Source organism: Eupeodes corollae, chromosome 1 (assembly GCF_945859685.1).
Source record: "Eupeodes corollae chromosome 1, idEupCoro1.1, whole genome shotgun sequence".
In the NCBI taxonomy this organism is placed as follows: Eukaryota; Metazoa; Arthropoda; class Insecta; order Diptera; family Syrphidae; genus Eupeodes; species Eupeodes corollae.
Genome location: NC_079147.1, coordinates 111977647 through 112003338, shown reverse-complemented (window position 1 = coordinate 112003338; position 25692 = coordinate 111977647). Strand labels below are relative to the sequence as shown.

The 25692-nt window shown below is 37.3% G+C and overlaps 1 protein-coding gene across 1 annotated transcript in view; it reads right to left on the bottom strand.

Moving 5' to 3' along the window:
- LOC129954205 (mucin-2) overlaps positions 1–25692 on the bottom strand; it is a 90296-nt gene that overhangs the window by 2042 nt on the left and 62562 nt on the right. The window contains exons 3-6 of the mRNA XM_056067951.1: positions 16791–16829; positions 10913–11110; positions 10560–10829; positions 118–10483 (exon numbers count right to left, since the gene is read on the bottom strand). Coding sequence (XP_055923926.1) covers positions 118–10483; positions 10560–10829; positions 10913–11110; positions 16791–16829 — 10873 coding nt within the window. The remainder of the gene's footprint in view (positions 1–117; positions 10484–10559; positions 10830–10912; positions 11111–16790; positions 16830–25692) is intronic.

The window sequence follows — 25692 nt, the reverse complement described above, 5'->3', positions numbered from 1 at the left end:
TTAAATGGCGCCCAACGTTTCTATAAAAACCTTTTTGGTTACGAAATTTTCATCAATTTTCTTTGATTATTCAACAAATATATTAATTTAAACAAATTGTATCTTAATACTACTTACGTGCAGTGCATGCATGGTCCGCTGGCTGAGTCGATTTTATCGCCCACCTTATATGATTTTCCATTGATATGGCACCCGTTCTTTGCTGCCGCACCTCGGTATGCATGATGCAAGAAGTGAGGTGGCAATGTTGTGCTTGTTGTCGTTGTACTTGTTGTTATATTAAGTGTGGTTGCCATTGAGACAGGACACTCATATCGTGGACAGCAGAATCCACTGATTGGTTCCTCATGGCATCCAGAAATTGGTGGCGGGCAAGATTGTTGCAAGCAAATGATATCACTTCGGAAGCAGAAACAGAAGTCACATGGATCATCACGTGGAATCTGTTGAGCTGAAACGAATAATTTTCCACCATATCGGCAAGTTCCTGGTCCGAAGACTTCAGTTTCGTCTTCGTCTGTGTATTCATCTTCGGTATAGGATGGATATTGAGGAGGAACTTGTCCATATCCAGGTGGCTGGTAGTGTGTCGGTGCATTTGTAATTGCCTGTGCTGTGGGCTGTTCGGTTGTTGGAACAGATGGTATTGATGAGTCTTTGTCAGAGGCATTGAGTGGTGCTGAAGTGTGGTCTTGTTCGATTTGTGGGAATAGTGGGTGAATCGTTGTCGATAGCGGAGTTTCATCTTCAGAAGAGGGTTGTTCATCTTGGATATTTGGTTTGGGCAAATCTGAATCAATTTTGTCATCTGCTGTTTGTTCAATAGGTTTTTCGGAGGTGGAAGAAGCGATAGCACCTTCAGTTGGTTGAACATGTTGTTTATGATCTTCTTCTGTGATTTCGGGTTGAGTTTCTGGAGCCTGTGTTTTATTGTCAGATTCACTAGTTGCTCCTGTAACAGGTTGCTCGGAAAATTCTGGTGTGATTCCAGGCGCTTCGGTTTTTTCATCAGATTCCTCAGCTGAGCTTGTCGGATGCACTTGCGGTTTTGTATCTTCAGTAGGAATTTCAGCTGAAACTTCAGTAATTTGATCCTTTTCTTCTGATTCTTGAGTTTCTGGTTTGCTTGTGGACTGAACTTGTGGTTTTGTATCTTCAACAGGAATTTCAGCTGGAACTTCAGTAGCTTGATCCTTTTCTTCTGATTCTTCAGATTGTGGTTTGCTTGTGGACTGATCTTGTGGTTTTGTATCTTCGGCAGGAACTTCAGCTAAAACTTCAGTTACTTGATCCTTTTCTTCAGATTCTTCAGATTCTGGTTTGCTTGTAGACTGAACTTGTGGTTTTGTATCTTCAACAGGAATTTCAGCTGGAACTTCAGCAGCTTGATCCTTTTCTTCTGATTCTTCAGATTGTGGTTTGCTTGTGGACTGATCTTGTGGTTTTGTATCTTCGGCAGAAACTTCAGCTAAAACTTCAGTTACTTGATCCTTTTCTTCAGATTCTTCAGATTCTGGTTTGCTTGTGGACTGAACTTGTGGTTTTGTATCTTTGGAAGGAATTTCAGCTGAAACTTCAGTTACTTGATCCTTTTCTTCAGATTCTTCAGATTCTGGTTCGCCTGTGGACTGATCTTGTGGTTTTGTATCTTCAGCAGGAACTTCAGCTGAAACTTCAGTAACTTGATCCTTTTCTTCTAATTCTTCAGATTCTGGTTTGCTTGTGGACTGAACTTGTGGTTTTGTATCTTCGGAAGGAATTTCAGCTGAAACTTCAGTTACTTGATCCTTTTCTTCAGATTCTGGTATGCTTGTATCTTCTGCTGGAATTTTAGCTGGAGCTTCGGTTACTTGTACCTTTTCTTCAGACTCGTTAGCTTCACTCGTAGTTGATACTACTGGCGTTTCTTTTTCTTCTGTAGGTTTTTCTGGCGATTCTTGCGAAATAGTATCTTCTGGAATATGTTCCTCATCTTTAGTTGGAAGTACAGTTGTAATGATTTCAGCACGTTCTGTTACAAATTGTCCGATAGTTTGAATATTGGTATCATCCTTTGGTGTATGTTCATTGTCTTCATCAGATTTTTCTGTAGAATAGGTGTTATCAGAATCAACATGTGCCTCAACTGGAGGTGAAGTGATATCTTGCTCATCAACTGGTGCAGCTGTTGAAGAAATTTTCACATTGTCTTGTTCTTCCAATTTTGTTGGAGCAACATCTTCGGCAGGTTTGCTTGTTGTTTCTTTAATAGCTTCATCTTCTTCAAGAGATTCCGTTGAAGCAGTATCATCAATAGGTTTATCAGTTTGGAGTCTATCAACAACCTCAGGCTTACTGACCTCAGATAAAACATCTTGGTCAGATGGTATGTTCTGAGGTGTTTTGGTTACTGTTTCTTCAGCCGATTCTTCCTCACTTGATTCTGGTTTCTCAGGTTGTACATTTGTTTGCGATGCATCAATTGTAGCTGGTACCTTGGTTGTTATTTGAGATTCGTCCAATGATGGTTTCTTTGTGATATCTTCAGCCAAAACTTCTTCATCTGATTCTGGTTTGTCAGGATGTTCATTTGTTTCTGATGCATCAATAGGCTGAGGTGTTTTGGTTACTGTTTCTTCAGCCGATTCTTCCTCACTTGAGTCTGGTTTCTCGGGTTGTACATTTGTTTGTGATGCATCAATTGAAGCTGGTTCCTTAGTTGTTGTCTGAGATTCTTCCAAAGATGGTTTCTTTTCTTCAGCCGTACTTTCAGTTTGAGATGGAACATCAGGCTTAACTGTTGCACTACCTTCAATTAGAATTTGATCATCGGATTCAAGTTTACCAGGTTGTTGAGTCATTTCATGACTCGATATTATTTCTGGCATTTCAGTAGCGTTTATACTTTCACCTTCTTCCTTAGATTTAGTTGAAGTTTCTTCATCCAAAAGCTCTGGTTGTTTTGTTGGAATTGATGGTTTAACAGTTTGAACTTGTTCTATTTTATCTTCGCTATCAATATCAGTTAAGGGGCTAACAGTATCACTGGATGGTAGAGAACTTTCAGTTGTGATTAAGTTCTTGTCAATAGAACCGTCTTCTTCAGAAGTAAGACCATCAGAAGTAAGGGGTGCTTCAGTTTGACTAAATACTCCATCACCCAATGATTCTGTGATTGCAAGGCCTTCATCGACAATCTCAATTGGTTTTGCTGTAGTGGAAGTGGATGGAAGTTCCGTGGAATCAACATGGACAGTCTTGATAGGAATACCTGTTGAGCTCGTTTTATCTTCTTCTGAGGTCTCATTTTCGTCGATAGTTTTAACAGGAGTAGAAACTGCAGAACTTTCTGTAATACCAATATATTCATCGCCTGATACCACAGAAGAAGTATCCTTTGATGGAGAACTCTCCTTATCGCTACTTGTGATTGTAGCACCAACATATTCATCACCTGGTAGTGAAGTAGTGTCTTTTTCGGGAGTTTCAGTACCTCCAATTTCTTCATCACTTGATTGAATACCCTTTGTTGGAATAGATTCTCCTGAACCTTCCAAATCATCCGTACTTTCGTCTTTAACAACGGTAGAAACAGGTACGGCTTCAGATTCTTTGTCTTTTTCTGAATTTTGAACCAAGACTGTGGTTGGTTTTTGTTCTTCATTAATATCAGTTTCACCATATTTGTCTCCAACAACAGGTGCAACAGTTTGATCGACAATGTGTTCTTCTTCTTCGGATGATGAAGATGACACATGGGAAGGAATATCAGTCTGGCTTTCTACACTAGTTTTATCTTCATTGGATTCTTCTTCTGAAGATACATTTGGTGCATTTGTTTGGCTTGAAATGACTTCGTTAGATTCTAAATCTATCATTGAAGAAATTGTAGAAGTTGGTAAATGAGCTGCATCTCCAGAAACTGGAGCAATGGTAACATTGTCTTCAATAAGTGGAACTCCAGTTTGAGTATCCATCTGTTCTTTGTTTAATGAATCCTCTTCAGCCTTAATTGGACCACTTTCATCAGTTGATGGTCCTTCAAGTTTATTTGTGTCTTCGGAGTCAGAAACAACAGGATGCTTATCAACAGCTGGAGAACTAGTTTGGTTATCGTTCTCATCTCCTTTGGTATCAGTTTTATCTTCAGAAATTGGTGCTCCACTTCCTTCTAAAACGTCTGGTGAAGATGTTACGTCAATTAGAATTTCATCTTCTGAATCTGAGACGGTAGGTTGCTTTTCAATTGTTGGAATTGTGGTTACTCCATCTTGTTTAACATCAGTTTTGTCATCTGAAATAGTTTGACCGCTTCCCTCAACTGAATCTTCATCAATTACTGGAGAGGAAGTTACATCGATCTTAATTTGTTGGTCTGAATCTGATTCTGAAGGTTGTTTTTCTACTGCTGGTGTACTGGTTTGTACAATGGGCTCAACAAGTTCCACATCAGTTTTATCTTCTGGAATTGGAGTGCCGCTTCCTTCTTCTTCCTTCGTCAGATCAGTCTTATCTTGTTCACCTATATCTGAGACAGAAGACTGCAGCTCAACTGTTGCAGTAGTGGTTGGGCTAGCAATTTCATCCTGTTCAACATCAATTTTATCTTCGGAAATAGATGCGCCACTTCCTTCCATGACTGGTGATGTGGGTACATCAATTTTGATTTCTTCTTCATCAGAAGTCGATGGTTGCTTATCTGTTTGTGGAGCACTGGTTTGACTAACAATTTCATCTTCAGCTGTATGTTCAACGGCTGCAATGACAGTTGTTACATCAATTTCATTGTCCTCTTCAGAAACTGAAGTAGAAGGTTGTTCTTCTATGTTTGGAATATTGGTTGGGGAAACAATATCGTTCTGTTCAACAACAGGTTTGCCTTCAGAAATGTGTGCACCACTTTCTTCAGATTGTTCTTCCTTGGGTGGAGCGCTGGTTTGACCTTGAATTTCTTCATCCATTTCACTATACACGATTGTGGTCTGCTCACTAATAGCAGGAGAATCTGCCTCAATTGGAGTCTTATCTTTTTGTTCGCTTGACTCACTGGAAACTGGAGCAAGAGTTTCGTCAACAGTTGAAGTGGTTGAACTAGCCACATCATGTTGCTTGTCAACAGAATCTTCTTTAGAAACGTTTCCATCACTTTCTTCAACCAAATTATGTTCCATAACTGGGGCACTTGTTGAAGGTTCAATGTCTGCACTTGCTTCATCTGCTTCTGGAACGATAGTGCCTGCAATTGGTTTGTCTTCCTCATCAGTAGGAGCAATTGTTTGACTGGGAGTTTGATGACTCTCCAAATCACTGTCTCCTTCCAATACTGGTTCTGGCAAGAGCGTATGTTCTTCAATTTCATCCTTCTTTGAATCAGTGATTGCTTCTGTAACTGGTGTTTCATCTGATTTGATTGGTGCAATTGTGGAATGAATTGGTGCATCATCATTAGGTTTGTCTTCTTCAGGGTCCGCAGATGGAATATCATCTTTCTTATCGGAAATGTCGTCAGCAGTGTCAACCTTCTGGACGTCATCTTCAGTTGGCTCGACTCGCGTAAGAATTGTGCTAGCAGGAGTTGTGATAATTTTGTCAGTAGCTTGTTCATCTTCAACTGATTCTACAGATTCAGTGTGTTTGACAGGAGTTTCTTCTTCAACCTTAGTGTGAGAAAGGTCTTCAGGCATAGCTGGTTTACTGTAATCAATTTCAGGAATCTTGGTACTTTCATCAAGTGGTTCAATATCACCTACATGCTCAGATACTAATGGTCTAGATGTAGTAGTTATTTGGTCTTCTTCTTTGTGTGGCAATGGTGATTTTGTATCTTCTTCGGATTGGGTTTCTTCTCCTGATTCATTAGAGGTTTCATCTGAAGTGTCAGGTATTTCTTCACTTTGTGTTGAATCACCTGTCTGAATTATTGCGGGAACAGATGATGCCTCGGTGCTTACATCTGGCTTTATTGGTTGAATAGTTGTGGCTTCTTTTTCAGAAGTACCTTCAGTTGTGAGAGCTTCGCCAGGAACAACTGGTTTAATAGGTTCCTTATCAGAATCTGACCTGGAAGGAACTCCATCGATGGACGTTGGTGTAGCAGAACTTAGCTCCTCGTCATCAGTATCACCAAGAGTTGTAATTTCATCTGGTTTTTTCGATGATTGTGGTCCTAATGTAGTGACCTCAATTGGTTGTTCAATATCGCCAGTGACCTGCTTCGTAGGTTTTGCCGTAATTGGCTGAGCGGTAGTTGTTGATCCTTCTACTAAAATTTCACCATCAGAGATCTTAGTTGATGATTCTTCTGCTTCATCGACCTTCACATGAGACAAAGGATGTTCAGGAGTTAAAGTTGGCTGTTCAAAGTCAATAGACACAGGCGTTATATTTTCATCAGAGGATACTGGCAATTCCGTTTTGGATGATTCTTCATCATCGATTGGTTTATCATCTTCTGTTTTGTGTGTTGCGGATTCGGTAGAAAGATTGGGGTATTTGCTGGATGGAGCTAATGTGGTGAATTGAATTTCTTCATCTTCAGCTTCTTCTGTAGTTGTTGGTCGTGAACCTTCTGCAAAACTATCAACTCCACAAATGTATTGTGGGCAACATTTATCAGTGCTAGCTTCGTCTAAGAGACAATTGTTTGGTTTTGGTGGTTCGTAACACTGAACTCGCTTACAGACAATAATACTGCTGATACAAGTACACGAAATCTCACATTCACTTGACGTAGGAACTGTTGCGTTATTTTGGAACGTTTCGCCATTTGATAAGCAATCGCCTTCACCGGGAATAGCTGATGGAATTATATCATGAATAGGAATGTAGCTTTCCTCAGTGGTGTCAACTGATTCCTTGTCTGAGTGTCCAATGGGAGCAACACTTGTCTCACCGATTGGTTGTTCGTCATGGGCATCTTCTTTGGTTGGTTCCTGGGACTCGATTAATTCTGGAATGGTAGGGACAGGGCTAGCTATATCTCCAGAAATTGGAAGAGCTGGAGAATCTGTAACCTGTCCTATTGTTTCAGAATCGGCTGGAGATGAAGTGCTGTTTGATAGGGCATCCTCATTAGTTTCCTTGTCCTCATCCTTGTCTCCCGCTTCAGAAATTGGTGCATCAGAATGAACAACAGATGAACTAGTTGTTGTCGGTTGTACTTCTTGATCAGGGGAAGCAGAAATTGGAGTTTTAGTTGAAGAATCAATAAGTTCATGTTCTGGTTGTTCTTTGACTTCTTCATCACTTGATACTACACTGTCAGATGCAGATGGAGATACTGTTGTCAAATCATCAGAAATATTTTCTGTTTGCTGTTTAACTTCTTCTTCAGAACCGTCAATATAAGGTACAATAGTAGATGAGTCAGAAATGTCTTGGACTGATGGTTCGTGTTTATTAATTTCATCAGTAGAGGTTGGTTTATGACCCTCAGTATTTTCTTGTTCGTTAGAAATAGGTGAAAGAGTAACAATGGAATCTGTATCACCTTGTTCTGTTTGTTTTTCAATTTCACTTCGTACAGTAGTTCCAGATTCAGATGGAATTTCAGCCGATATCTTATCATCACTGGTTTCTTCTCCATGTTCTGGTGTTTTCTGAATGTCTCCTTCAGCGCTTGGAATTTCAGAACCAACAGCACTGGGAATAATAGTAGTTAAATCGATGGTATCAGTATCTAGTTCACCTTCTTGGTCTTCTTCATGAATAGAGTCTTCTGATGCAATCGGCTTAGAAGGAGTATCTGTTGATGTGAGATGCAGTTCTGGATCATGCTGCACATTATCTTGTCCAACACTTGTTTCACCGTGATCAATAGATGCTTCTGTTTTTGTTTCGTATTCTTCAGTGCTTATTCCTTCGCTTTCATCTACTAATGGTTTTTTGGTTGTTGCATCTGTCGAACTTTGTTCCGCTACTGGCTTTTGTTCCTCTTCTACAACAGAAGTTGGTTCTGAATCAGTTACTGCTGGTACAGAAGTTGATGAGATGTCTTGTTCTGATTCTATCTTGTCTTGTTCTTTTTCAACATGATCCTTTTCTGAATCTTCAATTGATGGAATAACTGTAGTGTAATCACTATGTGGTTTTCCTTCTACTCCATCACTTGATGCTTCAAGTTCAAATGGTACCTTAGTTTCTGATTCATGTTCTGGTTCGGAAGCCTTTAATGGGGTAGATGTTGTTAATTCGTCTGTAAGGAATTCTGTTTCTTTTTCAGGTTTGACATTTTCTTCTTCAGAAGGTGCTTTAATAGTTGCGTCCTCTTCTTTTTCAACTGGAACTTCTTCTGAACTTGGTTTTTGAGAATCTACAACAGGTGAAATAGCTGAAACTTCTTCTTTTTCAGTAATTGCGGCAATTGGTTCATCAATTGAAGGAATAGAAGTTGCACTATCAACCAATTCTTCTTCTGATGCATTGGTAGGGATTTCTGAAGAATCTTCTTCACCATCAATATGAATCCGAATTGGACGACTTGTTGTTGTGCGTTTTTCTGTACCTGAAGGTTCGGTCGATAGATCTTCTTCTTGGCCTTCAATTCCCTCGCCATCTTTAACAGGAAGTGCAGTGGTAGGAGTTAATTTATCGTTTTCATCGGAAATATCTCCAGAAATTGGAGCATTTGTTATTTCTTCCACAACAGCTGGGACTTCATCTTCTCCAGTCGGTTTGTCTTCAATTGTGCCTTGAGTACTTTGATCTAAGGTTTCTTCGTCTTTAAAGTCTGATGATTTAGTTGTTGCAGGTTCATTAGAATCAACTTCACTAGCTGTCGGTATTGATGTTGAGATATCAACTATGACTTGAGGAATTTCGTCTTTAGTCACATCTGAAGAAACTGGAATATCTTCCATTGATTCTGGTTCATCCTTTGGTTTTTTCTTTGGTAAATCAGATTCGGTTTTGTGATCTCCAGTTTCTAGCACACCAGTATCAATATTATCACCTCCTTCAGTAATTGTCTCATACGTTGGAGAGCTAGTGGAACTGTCAAATGAAGGCTCTGAAATATTCTCATCGATCTTGTCTTGAATTTCTTCTTGACCTGGTGCAGATTCTTCTGAAAATTCTACACTTTCCGATGAAGTTTCTTGTGGTTCAATTTGTGGTTTTGATGGCACTGATGTTACTTCATCTGCAATTTCTGATATGCTATCGGATTGTGGTGTAACTTCGGTAGCTGGAGTCTTGTTGACATCTTCAGATTCGTTTACTGAAGTCAACGTAGAAGAAGCGACATTTTCTGCGACAGCTGGAAGTTCAGTTGAAACCTCATCCTTTTCTTGTGGTTCATTGTGATCCTTTGACGGCACAGATGCTTCTGGCGTCACGTTTTCTAATTCAGCATCGGTAGATATAGCAGTTTCAGTAGCTGGTTGTTTGGCAACATCTGGAGATTCATCAAGAGGAACTAATGTTGTAGCAATATCTTCAATTTCTGGATGTTTAACATCAACTGTTGCTGCAGTTGAAGCATCTTCAACAGCATCCTCAGGGATAGGTGTGCTCTCAATTTGGTCATGCTTAACGTCTGCTTCCTTAGATGGCACTATCTCTGCTTCTTCTTGTGTCTTCACATCATCTTCAACTATTGAATGAGCAGTCGTTCCTTCTTCTGGAGAAGATTCAGGGATTCTTGTAGGCAAAACTTCATCTTCTATACTGTCTGCTTTCTGTATATCTCCTACAAATGGAGAAACAGTAGTTGCTGCTGCCTGCGATGTATCTTCATTTTCTTCGTTTATAATTTCATCTTCCTTAGGTGGATGTACAGATTCGTCTTCTTTGTCTTCATGACTAGATTCAAATCCTTCTTCAGTCTTATGAGTTGTGCTTTGTTCGGTTAGTGACTGTGTCGTTTCGAAACTAGTCTCTTTGATAGCTGATATGGTTGTTAAAAGCGGTTTTTCTTCCTCTCCTTCGGAATTCTTAATATCCTGTTCAGCTGAGTGTGATACTTCACCAGCAATTGGTGAAATTGTTGTTACAATTATTTCATCCTTTTGAGCATCTTCTTGTTCTCCCGAATCTTCTGGCGCTTCGGTAACAGGAATCTTATCATCAATATGTTCTTGTAATTTGACGTCTTCTTGTGAAACGGATTCATGCAGATTGCCCTGAACAATTGGTGTAATAGTTGTTGGTGCATCATCAGCGATAGCTGCTTCAGTTGTCACGCTATCATCGTCACATATATAATTGCTTGGACAACATTCGCCGGCAGCTGGTGGAACGGCACGGCAAGTCTTAGCTCCAGACTCCAATATTGGCATCTCGCACTCTTGGACTGCGCAAACAATATCACCGCGCATACAATAACAATGCTCACATGAGCTCTTGCCGGTAATTGAAGCTCCATCAGCGTAAACTTCATTGTTGTGAACACAATCAGTAGTAACAGATGGGCTGGTTGTTGATGGGAGAAGATAACCTTCGGTTGGTCGTATTGTGGTTGTTGTTGTTGAGAAGTCTTCAATTTCCAAAAGTTCATTTTCGTGATCTGTTCGAGAAGAATAAAGAAACAATGATTAGTGATATGGAATAAATCAAAGTGGTCATAAGCTTCGTTTTCTTACCGCAATTATATCTGACCGGACAACAAGATCCTTTGTTGTAAATTGGTTGACATCCATCTATATGTAGAGTACATTCTTGCATAAGACATGCAGTACGATTTCGAATGCAATAGCAAAGTTCACACGGTTTATTCGGGTTAGATGGTACCTGGGCTCCTTCCACGTAAAATTTATTATCAATACTGCACCCGTATTTCTCTGGTATACTCAGCTCTGTTCCTGGGGCACTTGTTGTTAGCTGATGACTGTGATGTGCAATATCAACTGGCACTTTTTATTAGAAAAACAAAAAAGTAATTTATGAAGATCTTTAGTTCCTTGAGATATTAAATACAAAATAAAACGCGACTTACCTTCAGGACATGTAACAATTGGACAGCATTGATCTTCACGTTTCTCAACTGTACAATCATGACCAATTGGCTTGGTAAATGGACAAACCCGGAGGTAGCACATAAGCATTTTGTTGTGACAAGTACAATTCAAGCATGGTTCGTTTGTTAATATTCTATCACCTTCGCTGTAGTGGTTGTAATTATAATAGCATCCTTCTGAAATTACAAGATAGAAACATTTGTAAATACCTGCGGTGAAACTAGCTTCTAGAAATCTAAAATCAATCACAAGGCGATAACCCAGAATAGCCTAATACTTTTATTATTGTATTAAATCAATAACTTCACTCTCCTACTTAATAAAAGCTTCTAAATCGTACCAAAAAGATCTATAGATGACCACAAATTCTGATTTTAGAAATAAACAAATAGAACTATAAATATTCGTAAACATGAAAATGTAACGCTAAGCTTTAAAATATCCTAGAATTGATAGACATACGAGTGCACAGCAGACCTAAAATATTTTTGAATTGATTAAGTATTGAAGTTTTTGGAAAAACCATAGAAATAGCAAAAAAGATCAAGGTTTTTTCAGAAAGTCCTAATTATCAACCAAAGTAGACTAGAGTATAAGAAATAATAATTGCTCAAAGATTAGAAGGATCAGTTTTTAGTAAGCAGTTAATTACTCCAACAGTCCGTGACTTATAACTTTCAACCATTCCTGTGTGCAAATATTGTTCTCAGGGATCGAGGGGACCTACAATCTTATACCGAATCAGAAGGGCTAATTTCAGAGATTAAGGGGACATAGAGTCTTATACCGAATCAGAAGGGCTAATTTGAGAAAGCATTTTTCATGAAAAGAATTACTCTTGGAGGATTTGTCAATTCCACTCAAGAGGCGTTACCCGTGAAAAAAAGGCAGGGATGGAACTCAAGACCTCTGGCATGACAGTTCTTCGCACTAATCCTCACGCCACACAGTGTGCGAATTGAGCAATCTAGGTTAGCAAAATTATTTGGCGAAATAAAAATATGGAAAACCTCTTTTAGGATCATAATCTTAACAAAAACTAATAAACAACAAACTTTTCATTTCAAAATTGATTTTATTCGATATCAGAATCATCTGAATTTGACATATCTGATGAAATGTTAGCCTGGCCTTCAAAATTTTGGGTATATTATTGCAGAGAAGTGATATCTTCTAAAAGCTGGAGTACTTCTCCAATTAACCTGTTTTTTTTCGTGGAGGTGCTCGCAAGCTTGTTATAAGAGGATCAGACTTAAAAAGAAGCCTATGCAGCAAATCAGTATTGGTGTCAATCCTTGATGTTTTCCTGGTGAATGATTCTCTGTATTTCCTGTTGTGTTTGTTACGCGCCTCTTGTGCCTCTTCAAAAAGCTGGCTAATCGGAACAATAGATGATGCTATTATATCTTTCCCATTGAAATGTACTTTGTGCACGCTAACAGGCATTAAATACCAAGAATATTCTGCAAGATATAGTGTTTTTTTGGAGTATTCATGGACCTTTTCAACATTTACATATTTTGAAGTCACAGCTCAGGCTCCCTAGTATAATATGAAACCGCTTGATAAGCTTTAAACTGACACCAGTTATCTCGGAAGATATTTCAGCATTCTTAAAAAATTTACGAGCCGTGTTGCCATCGTTTGTGTTGCCGGTTTGCTGTTTTGGCATATCGATTAGTAGGCCCAACTCCCTTTTAAACCTGTCCTGCACAAGTTTCTTTTTTTCGGAAAATGTTTGCTTGCTCTATAGGCCAAGTATTGCCATTTTTTAATTTCTAATCTGTAAGAAATGTGGAGCAAACATTCGAAATATCGTATCCACGAGTGAAGTGGGAATAGCCCAAGAGAGAGGAAGTTGGTATTATTCATTTCACTGGGCCTTGTTTCACAAAAATAACATCTTTGTGCTGAAGCACAAGATGAAACAGTGTTACAGATTTTTTTCGTCAATTATGCATAATATCATTATGCATTCAACAGATACTTCTGTATTGAAAATTGTCACTTTTGTTGGAGAGAGATCTGCAATTTGGTTTTCAATAAGCGTAACTTCACTAGTTATTACATTAGCTGATTCCTTAGCAAATATAATATTTAATAAGACGACAATGTCTAGTCGAAGATGGTAAAGGGTTTTGCAAAATTATATTTTTTAGATTGTCATCGCCACGGTACATTTGTATAGAAACCATTATATGCTGAATAAGCTTTCATCCGTGTTTTGCTCTTCAGAAAATCACATCCCCACTTTATGATAGTTTTTATAGCTGAGTTTTGCGCTAAGTTAAAAGCTTGAAAAACTTCCTTTTGAACTTCACAAAGACGAATTATAGTTTATTTCGGCTGCTAGTTCTGTTATAACAATACCAGAGGGATAACATAATTTTTTGGCATCCTGAACAATACTGTAAGCTGGATAGTGTGTCGAAAGCATCAGCTATAAGGGCAAGTGTCTGATTTGCAGATAATTTTGCCGGCTCCTGGAAGGAAGACTCATGTGCTTTTTTTAAATTTGAGAAGAAGCAGCAGACAATTGTCTCACTTCTTAATTTCCTTTAAGTGGCCAACGTCAGATCTTCTCAACTTCTGCTTTTTGATAAGATCATCAACCTTACGCCTCTTAGACCAATAACTACATGTATTAACATCTTTATGCGGTCTTCCTTGATTTTTATTTTCACTATTTTGAGATGTACCACAATGTAGGAAAATTGAAGACAATTTTGAAGCCATAAACTATTGTACTGCAAAAACGGCCAACTTTGTCCCATTTGACACCAATTTTTTGACACAAACCTCTTATTATTATGGTTATTTCGTGAAGTAATGCATCAGGTAAAATTACATCACCACACTCTCGTAAAATATGGTCTCTAATTGCATTAAATCTCTTACAGTTGGAGACTGTATACCAAACATCAAACATTGATCGATATGTTATTTCACTAGAAATTGTTTATAATTGACAAGTTTTAATTACTCGCAAACTTTCGAAATATTTTGAATTCCTTTCTATTACCTTATAGGGTCATGTTCGTAATGAGGATGGACTAACAACGATATTCTGCGATGTAATAAAGAAAAAGTCTATCCTAAATAATGAACTTTTTTTTAAACAAATCATTTACCAAATAAACAGTGTAAGGAAGACTTTTAAATTATTTTTTTAAAGAAATTTACCTGATTTTAAAAAGTTAACTAGTGTTAAATAAACTGAGAAAAAAAATAACATCTGGGGCAAACAGATCAATTGCACTTGTAACAAGAAATGAAGCAAATGATAGTCGTTTTGTCTAGGTCAATTTCTCAATACAATTAACAGCAACTTTAAGAAAGTATACCGTTAAGTTTTACTTCTTTTTTGGCTTTATATATTGAAATCTTAAAGGCTCATTATTTATCTTATAGAAAATCAACAATTTGGACAAAAAAAAACATTTCGAAAATTTAATTTTGCCCACCTAGATGTTGAAAGAGTGCAATAACATTATGTCTCAACGCAATGCCTCTGCCACGTATACCTAGATATAAAAAGTTGCACATGCTCAGCTCAAGACCAATTAATAAATGAGATTATTGACACCACGACAGGACGGACGGATGGCTGTCAGCGGCAACGAAGCCTTCATCGCTCTAATATTATCGTTGTCATTGTCAGAACTTTCACATCACCTTACTCATTATCAGCACCAAAGCATCAACATGAACGCATCGTTCAACCCAACATCTTGGTCGTGCCATTAGCAATGTTATGCCGGCGCTGTTGGGAACATAATTCAATTAACGTGGAATGATAGAAAGAATCTCGTAGCCATCTCGTGTGTCACATCCGTATCCTCTGTCTTAATGAAACACGATGTGGTCATATTTGTGTTGCTATCTATCTCAAGCCTGATTATGTAGCTGATTGTTGTGACGCGAACCTTAACATGCAATACAATTCAAACATAACAACCACCGACTATTTATCCCTCCTCTTTCCCTGCATGGATGGAAGAAAGAAGCCTCAAACTCTTTACCTACTTATAAATGTATATTAATTTATGGGTTCACTTTGATTATAATCTCTTTTCGTCTTAATTTATTCAAAATGACAAATTATTAATTTCAACTATAGCTGCACATGAGACACAATGCTATACCACCAAATGTAATCAAAACGATTTATTAAGGTTATCCCTTTTGAAACAACTTCATACGTGTCCCTTGGTTTACCTTCAGCTGCAAATAGCTTTAAGTCACCAACCAAACTCCAGTATTCAGTTCTATATATAAATATGTACAAGTACAATGTATACATACTCGTACCTACTTTAAACTCTGATTTATGGGAATTATAAAGGGCGTTCGAGTATGATTAATCAATTTTGAAAATTCGATGACATTCCAATTAGATTGTTCGAAATCATGTCGCATGCAAATGACTGTCTATAACGACCGCCCGGCCTCACCGCATTGAACTAATGGCAGTTAAGAGTGTTACATTTAAATTGCAATAAAAATAATCTACAATACTTATCGCTAGGAGTGTGTATAAAATGAAATAAATTTAATGTGAAAAATGTTTACAAGGTAACAAGGGACAGGTAATAGCTAGCATTGGTTTTCATTGTTGAAAGCAATTATTGGAATTTTGTTTCATAGGCTCTTTATAGCTATCATTGAAAATTGATATCAACCGGACAATTTTTCTTGATAGAAATATTGTCATTGGAGTTGTGGGAAATTCTAACTCAAATCAGTGGAACGATTAGTTCTATTTTTCAGGGGAATCAATTTCAGTCCGGTAGATAGGAAAATACATTTTGAAATAAAAAAACATCTTTGAGTCTGATCGATCATTTTACAATTTGCAATTCTAATTCGAAGGAAGCACAAATATCAAATCAAACATTATTTCGGAATGAATTAAATGATAGCTACAAAGGGCCAATTATAGCTTTTATTGGTTTCTATCATTGAAATCCATCATTGGAATTTTTAAATAAATAACTTAATTATTTATAAATAAATAACTTAGGTGACGCAACAGGTCGTTGGGAACTAGGGTCTAGGAACTTACAACTCTCAACCATACCTGTTTGCGAGTAATGTTGTCAGGGATGGTTTAAGCCGAATCCGAAACGCTAATTTGGGAAAGCACTTTCTATGACAAGAATTACTTTTGGAGGAGAGAAACGAGACCCTTTAAACTGCATCAACTACAGAAGAATCAATCTTCATAACATCGCTTACAGAATCTTCTTTGCTGTAATATGTGAACGTCTAAAGCCCATCATTAACAACTTCATAGGTCCTTATAAGTGTGATTTAGACCAGGAAAGTCTACAGACGATCAAATGTTCTTATTACGGCTGTCTAATAGGAAAGCATGCCACGCTACGAGGCGTATTCTCAAATGACTTTTGCAGAAGCTGTATAGACGAGGAAAAGGAGAAAACATGCCCTGATCTTTCTCAAAGATGCAGGAATTACCTAGGAGAATTCTTCTTTAACGATCTAAATCATATAATCATAAAGGGACTCAAACTAGTTCCATTGAGCTTAGGAGGAAGCCTCAAGATTCATGTGGTATCACAATGGGCTATTGAACTGGCCTAAGTGTGTCCGTTTCTATCTTGGACAGCCGCTTTCACTTAACCTAAGCTAGTATTTTATTGGTATTATTTTTACAGGGATTATCAATCAAAAATTCTTTCCTTGGATTCATTGAATAGGTATTTCTCAAGGGTTTTTAAAAAATAAATCTAAAAATATTTGATAAATTATTGATCGTTTTTTAAACCACGATAAAATCATTTTTTGAAGAAAAAAAACTCATCATTGAAAATAAGTGAAATTATTTAAACTTACCTGAGTATCGTTGTAGGTCATGTGATTCTTGTACTGGAGCTGAAATGATAAAAGCAAAATTCAATTAGTCAATTAAAAAATACAGAATTTCTAGATAAATCTTAAAATAATGGCAAAGTAAGTTATAAAATATTACTTAATCGTCTTATCATAAAACCTTCACCAGGAGCAGTTATAAAAAACATCAGCACATTCTTAACTTATCTCAGACTAAAGAAAAAGAATAAATAAGTAAAGCAAATCAGGAAAGAATTAAGTAACGAAGCAAGGGAAGATATAACTTTTGCATCACTATGTAGTTCGAAAACGAATTTTCTACAAGTGAGGTCCAAGTTGTCGCTAGCGTGTTCTTCTTGAACTCTTAGAAAAGGTATTCACAGGATTTATAGTATGAGATTCCAAGTAAACGCGAGCGTTTTATAGGGATTCTATCTCTACTAGCTTGGTAAAGGTATAAGCACTTATAAAGGCTAGTTGCTTTGGAACACACTTGTAAGACTTTGTTCTTGTTCCTTTAAAATCATGTGTGGTAACCTAAAGTATAGATACATCTCATCTTCTCAGATATAAAATGCAACAATAAAATGAAAAAATTCAAATCGCAGACCAATGCTAAAAGTGGTCCTAGATCTTTTTCTATGTCGTTGGCTAAGAAATTACTCTTTGCTGTCGTACAGCAGATATAACCAACTGTCTACATAGTCGCAGGTACACCAAAAGCAAGAAGCTAAAGAAGATGAAAAACTTCACATTCGTCGTTGTACATTAAACAACCCAACTTCGTAGGCCTAAAAAAAAGAAAAAGAACATTAGCATTACCATCGAGGTACAATCTGGGAAGATGATCACCATGGCCACGATGATGATGATGATGATGAAGAACAAGAAAACTTGAAGCACCAAGTAGAAGGTGCTTCTTGGACACGCTGCTGGCTGTATTCCATACACACGTATGAACAGAACGTGTGCATGAGCAATTTTCCTATATTTTAAGTTGAATGACCCATGTGTGTGCAAATTTACGGTCTTCCCAGACCTCCTCACTTTACTTGGTTACAGTGTATAGTTTATTTTAATTTTTAAGCTGAACTTGAACATGAAACACAAACGTTCTTACACAACACTAAAACAAAGCAGGGGACGGATCGACAAGCTTTCCAAAGTTGTAAGAAAGAAGTAACTATTTTACCCTATATTGGTATTCCTTCTTCACGATTCCTTTATTTAATTTACCAATGCCCTTTTGCTATATACTTTCAAGTTTCAAGGGCCAGTGTTTATTGTCAATTGAAATTCAAACTAAATACAGCCCTGAACTGTTGCATGTTGGTAAGTTTTTGGTTTACTCTTTAGACTGTTGGCAGTTGGCCAACCAATTTTAATAGACAATTTATCACTGTGCTAAAAAACAAAAATTTACCATGAAATTGAAACTTTGCGCCGCGGAGTATTGGGGGAGGTTTTGGGTGGTCTTGGTCTGGGTCTAGGCTATATCCTATCCTCCTCCTACCGTGTATGTATATTGTATACAATGTCTATGAATATAGAAGACATCGACCATCATCAGACATCTTTACGGTGCGTGGCGTGTGTTCCTTCCAAAGAGGAGCATCATTTCAGGCACAAGCAACTAAACAGAAATTATTTGAGATGGTCTGTTGCGCATAGGTTAGGGTAAGGTAGGTTTAGTTGGTTTGGTATAGAGATAAAGAAGCATCAGTAGTGATGGTAGTTAGGTTCTATAATGTATCTGTTGCATTAGCACCCCCATACTAGTAAGTTCTTATGTTAAAATCATTTTCGCCAAGGCGGCTCTTCGGTTAATTTATTTTGCTTTCCTCCTTATATAGGTAGAAGATTGTAAAGACTGGTAAGGTGAGTGCTTCTTTATTTATAGTAAAGTCAATCTTTTGTATGTGCTTATGTATGGTTGTGCGCTTGCGCTTGGGGAATTCTGGATGGGTAGAGAGTAGTTTTGTGTCTTAGCATTTTAAACAGGAGGAAAAAGAAAACGAATTCGAAATTACAGATCCATAGAATTTTCATTTTCCTTCGAAACTGATGTAATTTAGTTGATTATCCCTGGCGATATGAAGAGCGCGACCGCTACCTCTACCTCTACCGCTACCGCCACCTTCGCCATCATCGTTGCGTCGTCATCGTCATCGCCGATGAGCGACGACGTTGGTTTTCGATATTCTTTAGTATAAGGCATATACTAACGAAGAGGCAGGCAGGCAGGATACGGTTTCACGTTTCGCAAATTATTTGAAAGAATTACACACGGACATCAGAGGCGGAGGGTCGAGTCGAGTCGAGTCGAGAAGATGCGGATGATGGTATCCGCAAAGTCATCGACTGCTGTAACAACAAAATTCGTATATCGCATCTTGAACTACACCAACTAGCCGAGAAGCATCACAACAACCTCACAACTACATCATCACCAATCGCCGCCTTACCAACCGCCGCGCCGCTACACCACTCCAATATGTCGAATTACTTAACTTTGGGAAATAAAGACTGCACGCGATTTGTGTTGTGTGTCTTGAGAGGTTTTCGCTATGATGGTCATATATACATTAGACCGAATAGATTGCATCTGGTATAAGAAGCCTAGGAGAGTGTCATTAAGTGTGCACTAGAGCCAACAGAGGCCAGTCAGCATAGCATTTCCAGGATAAGCCATGCAAAAGGAAGGTAGAGTGGTCTCTCTGATATCCCAGATCGATCTAGAACAATTTCCAACGAATCTTCTAATCTAATTGGATAGGCGCACTCACTCATCAGGAAGAAAAGGAAGACATTTGTTGTTGTTGAGTTTCTATATGTTCTATATGTGTTATAGACAAGAATTCTAGAGTTTTATCCTTGTTTGATGATGGCTGGGAATATTATCATAATCAATTAGATGTTCACTGCCATTGACCGTCGCGTCTTTCGTCTGGTCTGGTCCATAGGCGGCTAGAGCACAACATGCATGTATCAGGTACTTTTATACACCATTGGCCAACAATATCAGATGGACGCTTGATTATTATTATACATGGCTTGCTGTGGTTTTGTTGAAGTTTTATAGGAATCACGGTGAGTATAATTGCAGTGTTTATAGCAACGAGAGGAGAATATTTTATTTTGATTGGACATTTGATTACTGACTGATGAGATCTTGAAATGAGCAGAGGTAGTTATAGATAGGCATACAAAGAAAGCTGAAATTTTGCGGAATTGTGATGTACCCACTGATGAGAAAAAGGTGATGTTTTCCGAATTGATTTTTGAAATTTGATCTTACTCGTATGCTGAAAGAAACCTTACAATAGGGGTAAAGTACGTATAAAGTAAGGACAATACGGAAATTATTTCCTTCTGATATCAAGGCAGGTATTTCAAATCTGTTCGAGTATCAGTTTAATTTAGTACGTAAGTCACCATCATCATACAATTATAAGCTATCTTTGAAGAACATAGAAGTTTAGTCGTATGTTAGAAATAAGTTTTACAATAAGCACACGATAAGAAGTCATAAAATCTACTAATGAGAAAACATTTCTAAGGTTGCTTATTTTAGAAACTTTTAGCTCATATGTTTAAATCTTTAAAAAAGAAAATGACAACTGTTCTCTCTTTTTCTGTCAAAAGAAAGATCGCCATTTTAATGACATTCGAACTCAGCCTCAAATCAAGACAACTACTTTTCTGTACAGGAATCTACATATTATGTATCCATGTGTGTATTGAAAAGGGCTTCTTTTGGTCACAGGAACATAAAGAACACTTTTAACATGGGTATTAGCACTCAGACAAAATCTATGTACGGCTTTAAATCGTACATAGATTTTAACCCATTAGCTCAAACAGAAATTCGCACAAGTAAGGGCTGGGAGGAAAATAGGGACATACAAATAAATCATGTACATATCTCTCTTTACGGTTAGTTCGGAAATGGGGGAGGAGGTAGGGCCTGCTATCTTTTCATTTACAAACACCCTCCTCCCTTAAAAATATCAACAAAGACTCCAAATTATTGCAGTTTCTTTCAAGCAGAAGTACACTGGTAGTTTCTGAAGCCGCTTAAGCATCTTGTACATGAGCTCCGAACAGCGAACTGTGGATGTTCGCATATTTTTACTTTTCTTTCACATGAGCTTTATGGCTGAATAACAAACACGCTTCGGCTTCACCTGACATTTACGAGTTCAGCCATAGAAATTTAATGCATGCTTTCACAATGGAGCTTCAACCTCACGTTTCATTTGACAATCGTAAGGAAAAGAACGTAATGTAACGTATTGTGACTCCAACGGAAGCTCTAGTTCAATTATCTGAACATTTGCTTTGTCTGACAGCTCAACAGCTGTACAAAAATGTCAACAAACAAAATATTTGCTCCTTGGAGGGATGAAATAATAGAAATGTCATTCAAAGCAACCTCGGAGCAGGCCCACCGTAACGCAGACGAAGCCGAAGCTGAAGCGTGTTTGTGATTCAGCCAAAAGGATCCCACAATTTGGAAGACATATTTATCGACAACTGAGCAGCAGTGAAGGCCATATCTTAAACTGTCACAAAAATCAACACTGGTACAGTAATTCGATAGGGAGCTTCCTTTTTTCAGTGAAACCAAAACGGTTACCCTCTGTCACATTGACGGTAATAAAAAGCCAGACAAATTGCCCAAAAACGGATCAATGCTCATTTCAAGTTGTATGATATCAATGATATAAAGGTAAATTAAGAAATCCACCAAAGTTTTATTGGAATCACATACAGCACGTTTGCAGTTCTTGAAACTTGCAGAATTTCTATTCTTTTTGGAATAAGATAGGCCTCAGCTATTCCTACTAATAGGTTGCCTTACAGATCACAAATCATTGGTCATCACCCCCATGAACAGAATGGGTATCGGCTCATCTGATTTATGTAGAGGTTGCGAGGAGAATGAAACGGAGGAAGATATATACCTTCAACTTTCTATGCGAATGCCCAAGCTTACCCAAAAGAAGAATGACAATATTAGAATAATACTTTTTCGATGACTTATGCATCTCGTCCTTCAGGATGGTTCAGGGAGCCGCTCTTAACCTTAATCCTTATCAACCTTCCCATACACTTACTAATCCTTTCGTTTTTCTGGGGATGGGAAGTACAATAGATACAATAGTTTCTCGAGCTTATTACAGATACATCACCTCATACAACCTAACCTTACCTATTTATTAAACGGGTTATTCATTTTGTGGTTTCAAAAGTATAGGGCTGGAATTTGACATTTGTCAAACTAAGTTGGAAGATCAATTTTGTTTTTCAGTTGAAACTTTGACATTTACGATAATGGATACCTTAACTATCGCACAACGCATACAAATTGTTAAAACCTGCTACAAAAATGGTGATTCTGCCACAGCCAAATATCGTGCTTTAAGACGAGATTATGCTTTAAATAATCGCCTAACTACGCAAGCAATTTGTAAAATTCTAAAGAAATTTGAAGTGTATCATCGATTCGCTCGTACCACTGAAAATATCACTGCTGTAAGTGATAGTATTGCAGAAGACCCGAATGTGTGAAGTCCTCGTCGTTATTAGCAATTAGGAATGTCTTACGGCACATTTGGACCTAAACCTACATCCATATAAAGTCCACCTCACACAACAACTGAAGCTAGCTGACCATTCACAACGTTGTAGATAAATCGAAAGGGTGCTTGAACAACAGGCTACGAACAAAATTTTCTTCAGCGATGAAGCACATTTTCCAATCGGTAGAATTGTAGTGTTTGGGGCCATAACATCCACAAAAAGTCACTGTTTTGTACGCTCTTTGGTTTAAAAAAAAACTAAACTAAACTAAACTAAACTAAAAAAGACGGTGCCACATGCCACAGAACTCGAGTGAATATGGCTTTATTGCAATAGACATTTACTGGCCGCGTAATTTTTCGATATCAACTGGCCACCAAGATTATGCGATTTGACACCGCTTGACTTATTTTTGTGGAACTACGAGAAAGTTCATGTTTGTGCAGATAATTTTTTGACTCTTGAGCACTTAAAACAAACATTCGTCAAGTAATGGCTCAAAATTCGATTCTTGCAACGATTCGCTTAGTAAATAAAAATAAAGTGGGTGGCCCAACAGTCCATTGAGAACTATAGGGCATTGTGACTACTTTTATCAGGGATGGAGGGGACCTACAGTTTTAGTCCGAGTCCGAACGGCTAATTCGCGTAGTGGTCATTTATATTATGATGTAGTGTTACATTCATAATGTCAACGTTCAAACTTTATTTACGCTTACTTTTAAAACCCCAAATTGGATAACCATGTATATTTCTTCATGTTTTGACTCCCTCACCATTTCTCAGACGTATTTATAAATTTATGATTATTGACTCTTTTATTTAAAGCCTCTACATCCCATTGACCGAAATCACCAAACTTAATTGAATGATTCATCCTCAAAACTTGAAATCATTTCCGAAAAATTCTTGACACAGTTTCTCGCTGATCTTTCAACCATATAACATTTTCAGATTTAAAACAAAAGATAAGTTCCCTGACTCCTGGCGCGAGATATAAGAAATTAATTAAACCATTTTTTAAAACGAACAAGTGCCATAACCCGTTTTGGTTTGGATTGTTTTTTTTTCGAAATAACTTACTATTTTGTGATATGGCCAAGTCGCGGCCGCATCACGTATGTTATGGCGCTGATGCTACGGCACACGTCTTAGGCTTTTCTATATTTATTTTTAACGCACTCGGACAACCTGCTATAAGATTTAACTTTTTTTTATTTTATGTTAGTTTGTTATTTATTGCGAATATTAAATTCAATATTCAGATGAACCAGTTCCGAATAACGGATATATTCGTGTTCTGAGCTGGCAGTTAATCCTAGTGAATTTCCTGTTCTGTTCTCAGATCGGGTTCAACGAGAAGAAACCTGCCTTCTTCTAACAGCTGGTTTTTTCTTTATTGATTCTATTTTAGGATCCAAAAAGGTAATAATAAAAAAGATATAAATAATTTTTGTTTTATTTCTTTCACACGATAAAATGTGTAGCTATTTCCGACACTTGAATAAAAGAAGTAGGTTTCTATAAAATTGCTCACAAATTATAATCATTGCGATGTTTTGCGCTTGAATTGATTAACTACTGGAATTGAAAAAGGTGACATGATGGATGATGATCGGTTACGCTAACGCTACCGGGTCTGGTAACACCCGAAATCTGGTCTGCGGGATCAGTGTGTTAATCGGATTAATTGACAGCTATAGCCAATGAGGAGTTACGTGATATTGTAAAAGTAATTAAGGCGACAAAAATTATATCAGCAACTTGATGAATGACTTGAGATAAAATTATAGTATATCTTGAAAAGAATGTGAACTTCGTAATAATGACATGTTGTGTGTATGATGCGAGTGTGTGCATTTAAAAAAAAGTTTGGATGGCGCTAGTCATGCAATTGTAATTTGTTCTTTTTAATTCTCACAGTCTTTTTTAAGTTATAAAATTTCATGTTCGCATAATTAATTTTAATTAAAGAATGTTACATAATTCTTTCTTTAAGCTTTTCATAGTACCTACTGTAATTAAAGATCAAGCCAAACTTCCAACATGAGTTCAACGTTCGACACATCACACAGGAGGTAACTTTAAATGCTGAACTAAGAACACCTTCTAGAATGAGTGTACAATATTTTTATATAGTTGAATGGCGTGAGATAGTTTTGCAGCACCTTCATGCATTCTGTACATATGTATATAATATACAAAAAGGGTACCACTCATCATTGTCAGACTCAACACATTTTATGAGAACAAAAGTAGAAGTCAAAAAAAGAACTGATGCGAAAGAGAAGATACACATTCGTGGTACAGGAATAGAAGAAGATGTAAGACGATAACAACGACGATGAATGACGCGGCGGAAGTGATCGCGTTAAAATATAATGAAAAGTTAAAAAAAAGATTAAAAATTCTGCGAAAAAAGCACAAATGTATCTCTCTTTACAATTCATTGGGTAAAAGTATCTGGGAACATAAATGATATAATTTTACATATGATGATGAGGTCGAAGAAGTTACTTAAATTATGGTTCATAGGTAGTTTATGTGTTTTGTATGCTGTTCAATTAATTTAATTAGAAGATACATACTTTAGATGGGAATTATAGTGAAATTAAGATAAATATTGTGAATATTAAGTCGTTAATTGTAAGACACTGAACTAGGGCTGTTTCTTAAAAGTCGCTAACATAATCTTCATTTAACATTCATATTTAATGTGATGGGTTACGTTTTCAACGACATCAATACAGAAATGCTGTTGAACGTTGAAAGTACATATGACCAAATCATCTTTAGCTGTTAAATTCATCATGAGGGCCTCAGTAGTCAATTTAATAACCAAATCTTTATGCATATAATCCAAAAGATCTCTCTCTTTTCAAAGATAAAAAATGAAATTGATAAGCGAAAGCATTACGCACTTTAAATATGATCGTCGTTTGTTTGCACATTGTGTGACAGCGGTAAATATATTATATGGTCCCCATATCTTCGACTTCTTTCTAAACTAAACTACTTAAGTACAAATAGTTGAATAGTAAATACACAGAAATTATAATATAGCAAAGAGAAGATGCAAGTTACCAAAGATTAGACTCAAAAGAATCTACAGAAAAAAAGATATCTTGTAACCGAATACCGCACCGCAGCCGATGAACGAGGTACACATTACAAACATCCAAAACTATCTGCTAGAAACTGTCTAAACATCTAACCAAACTTAAGAGTCCTCCTCTTAATAGCAGCAAAACGGAAGGAGAAGGAAAAGAGGACGGATAATACATCATTGAGTTTATTTGCATGTGTGCTTATTTCAGGG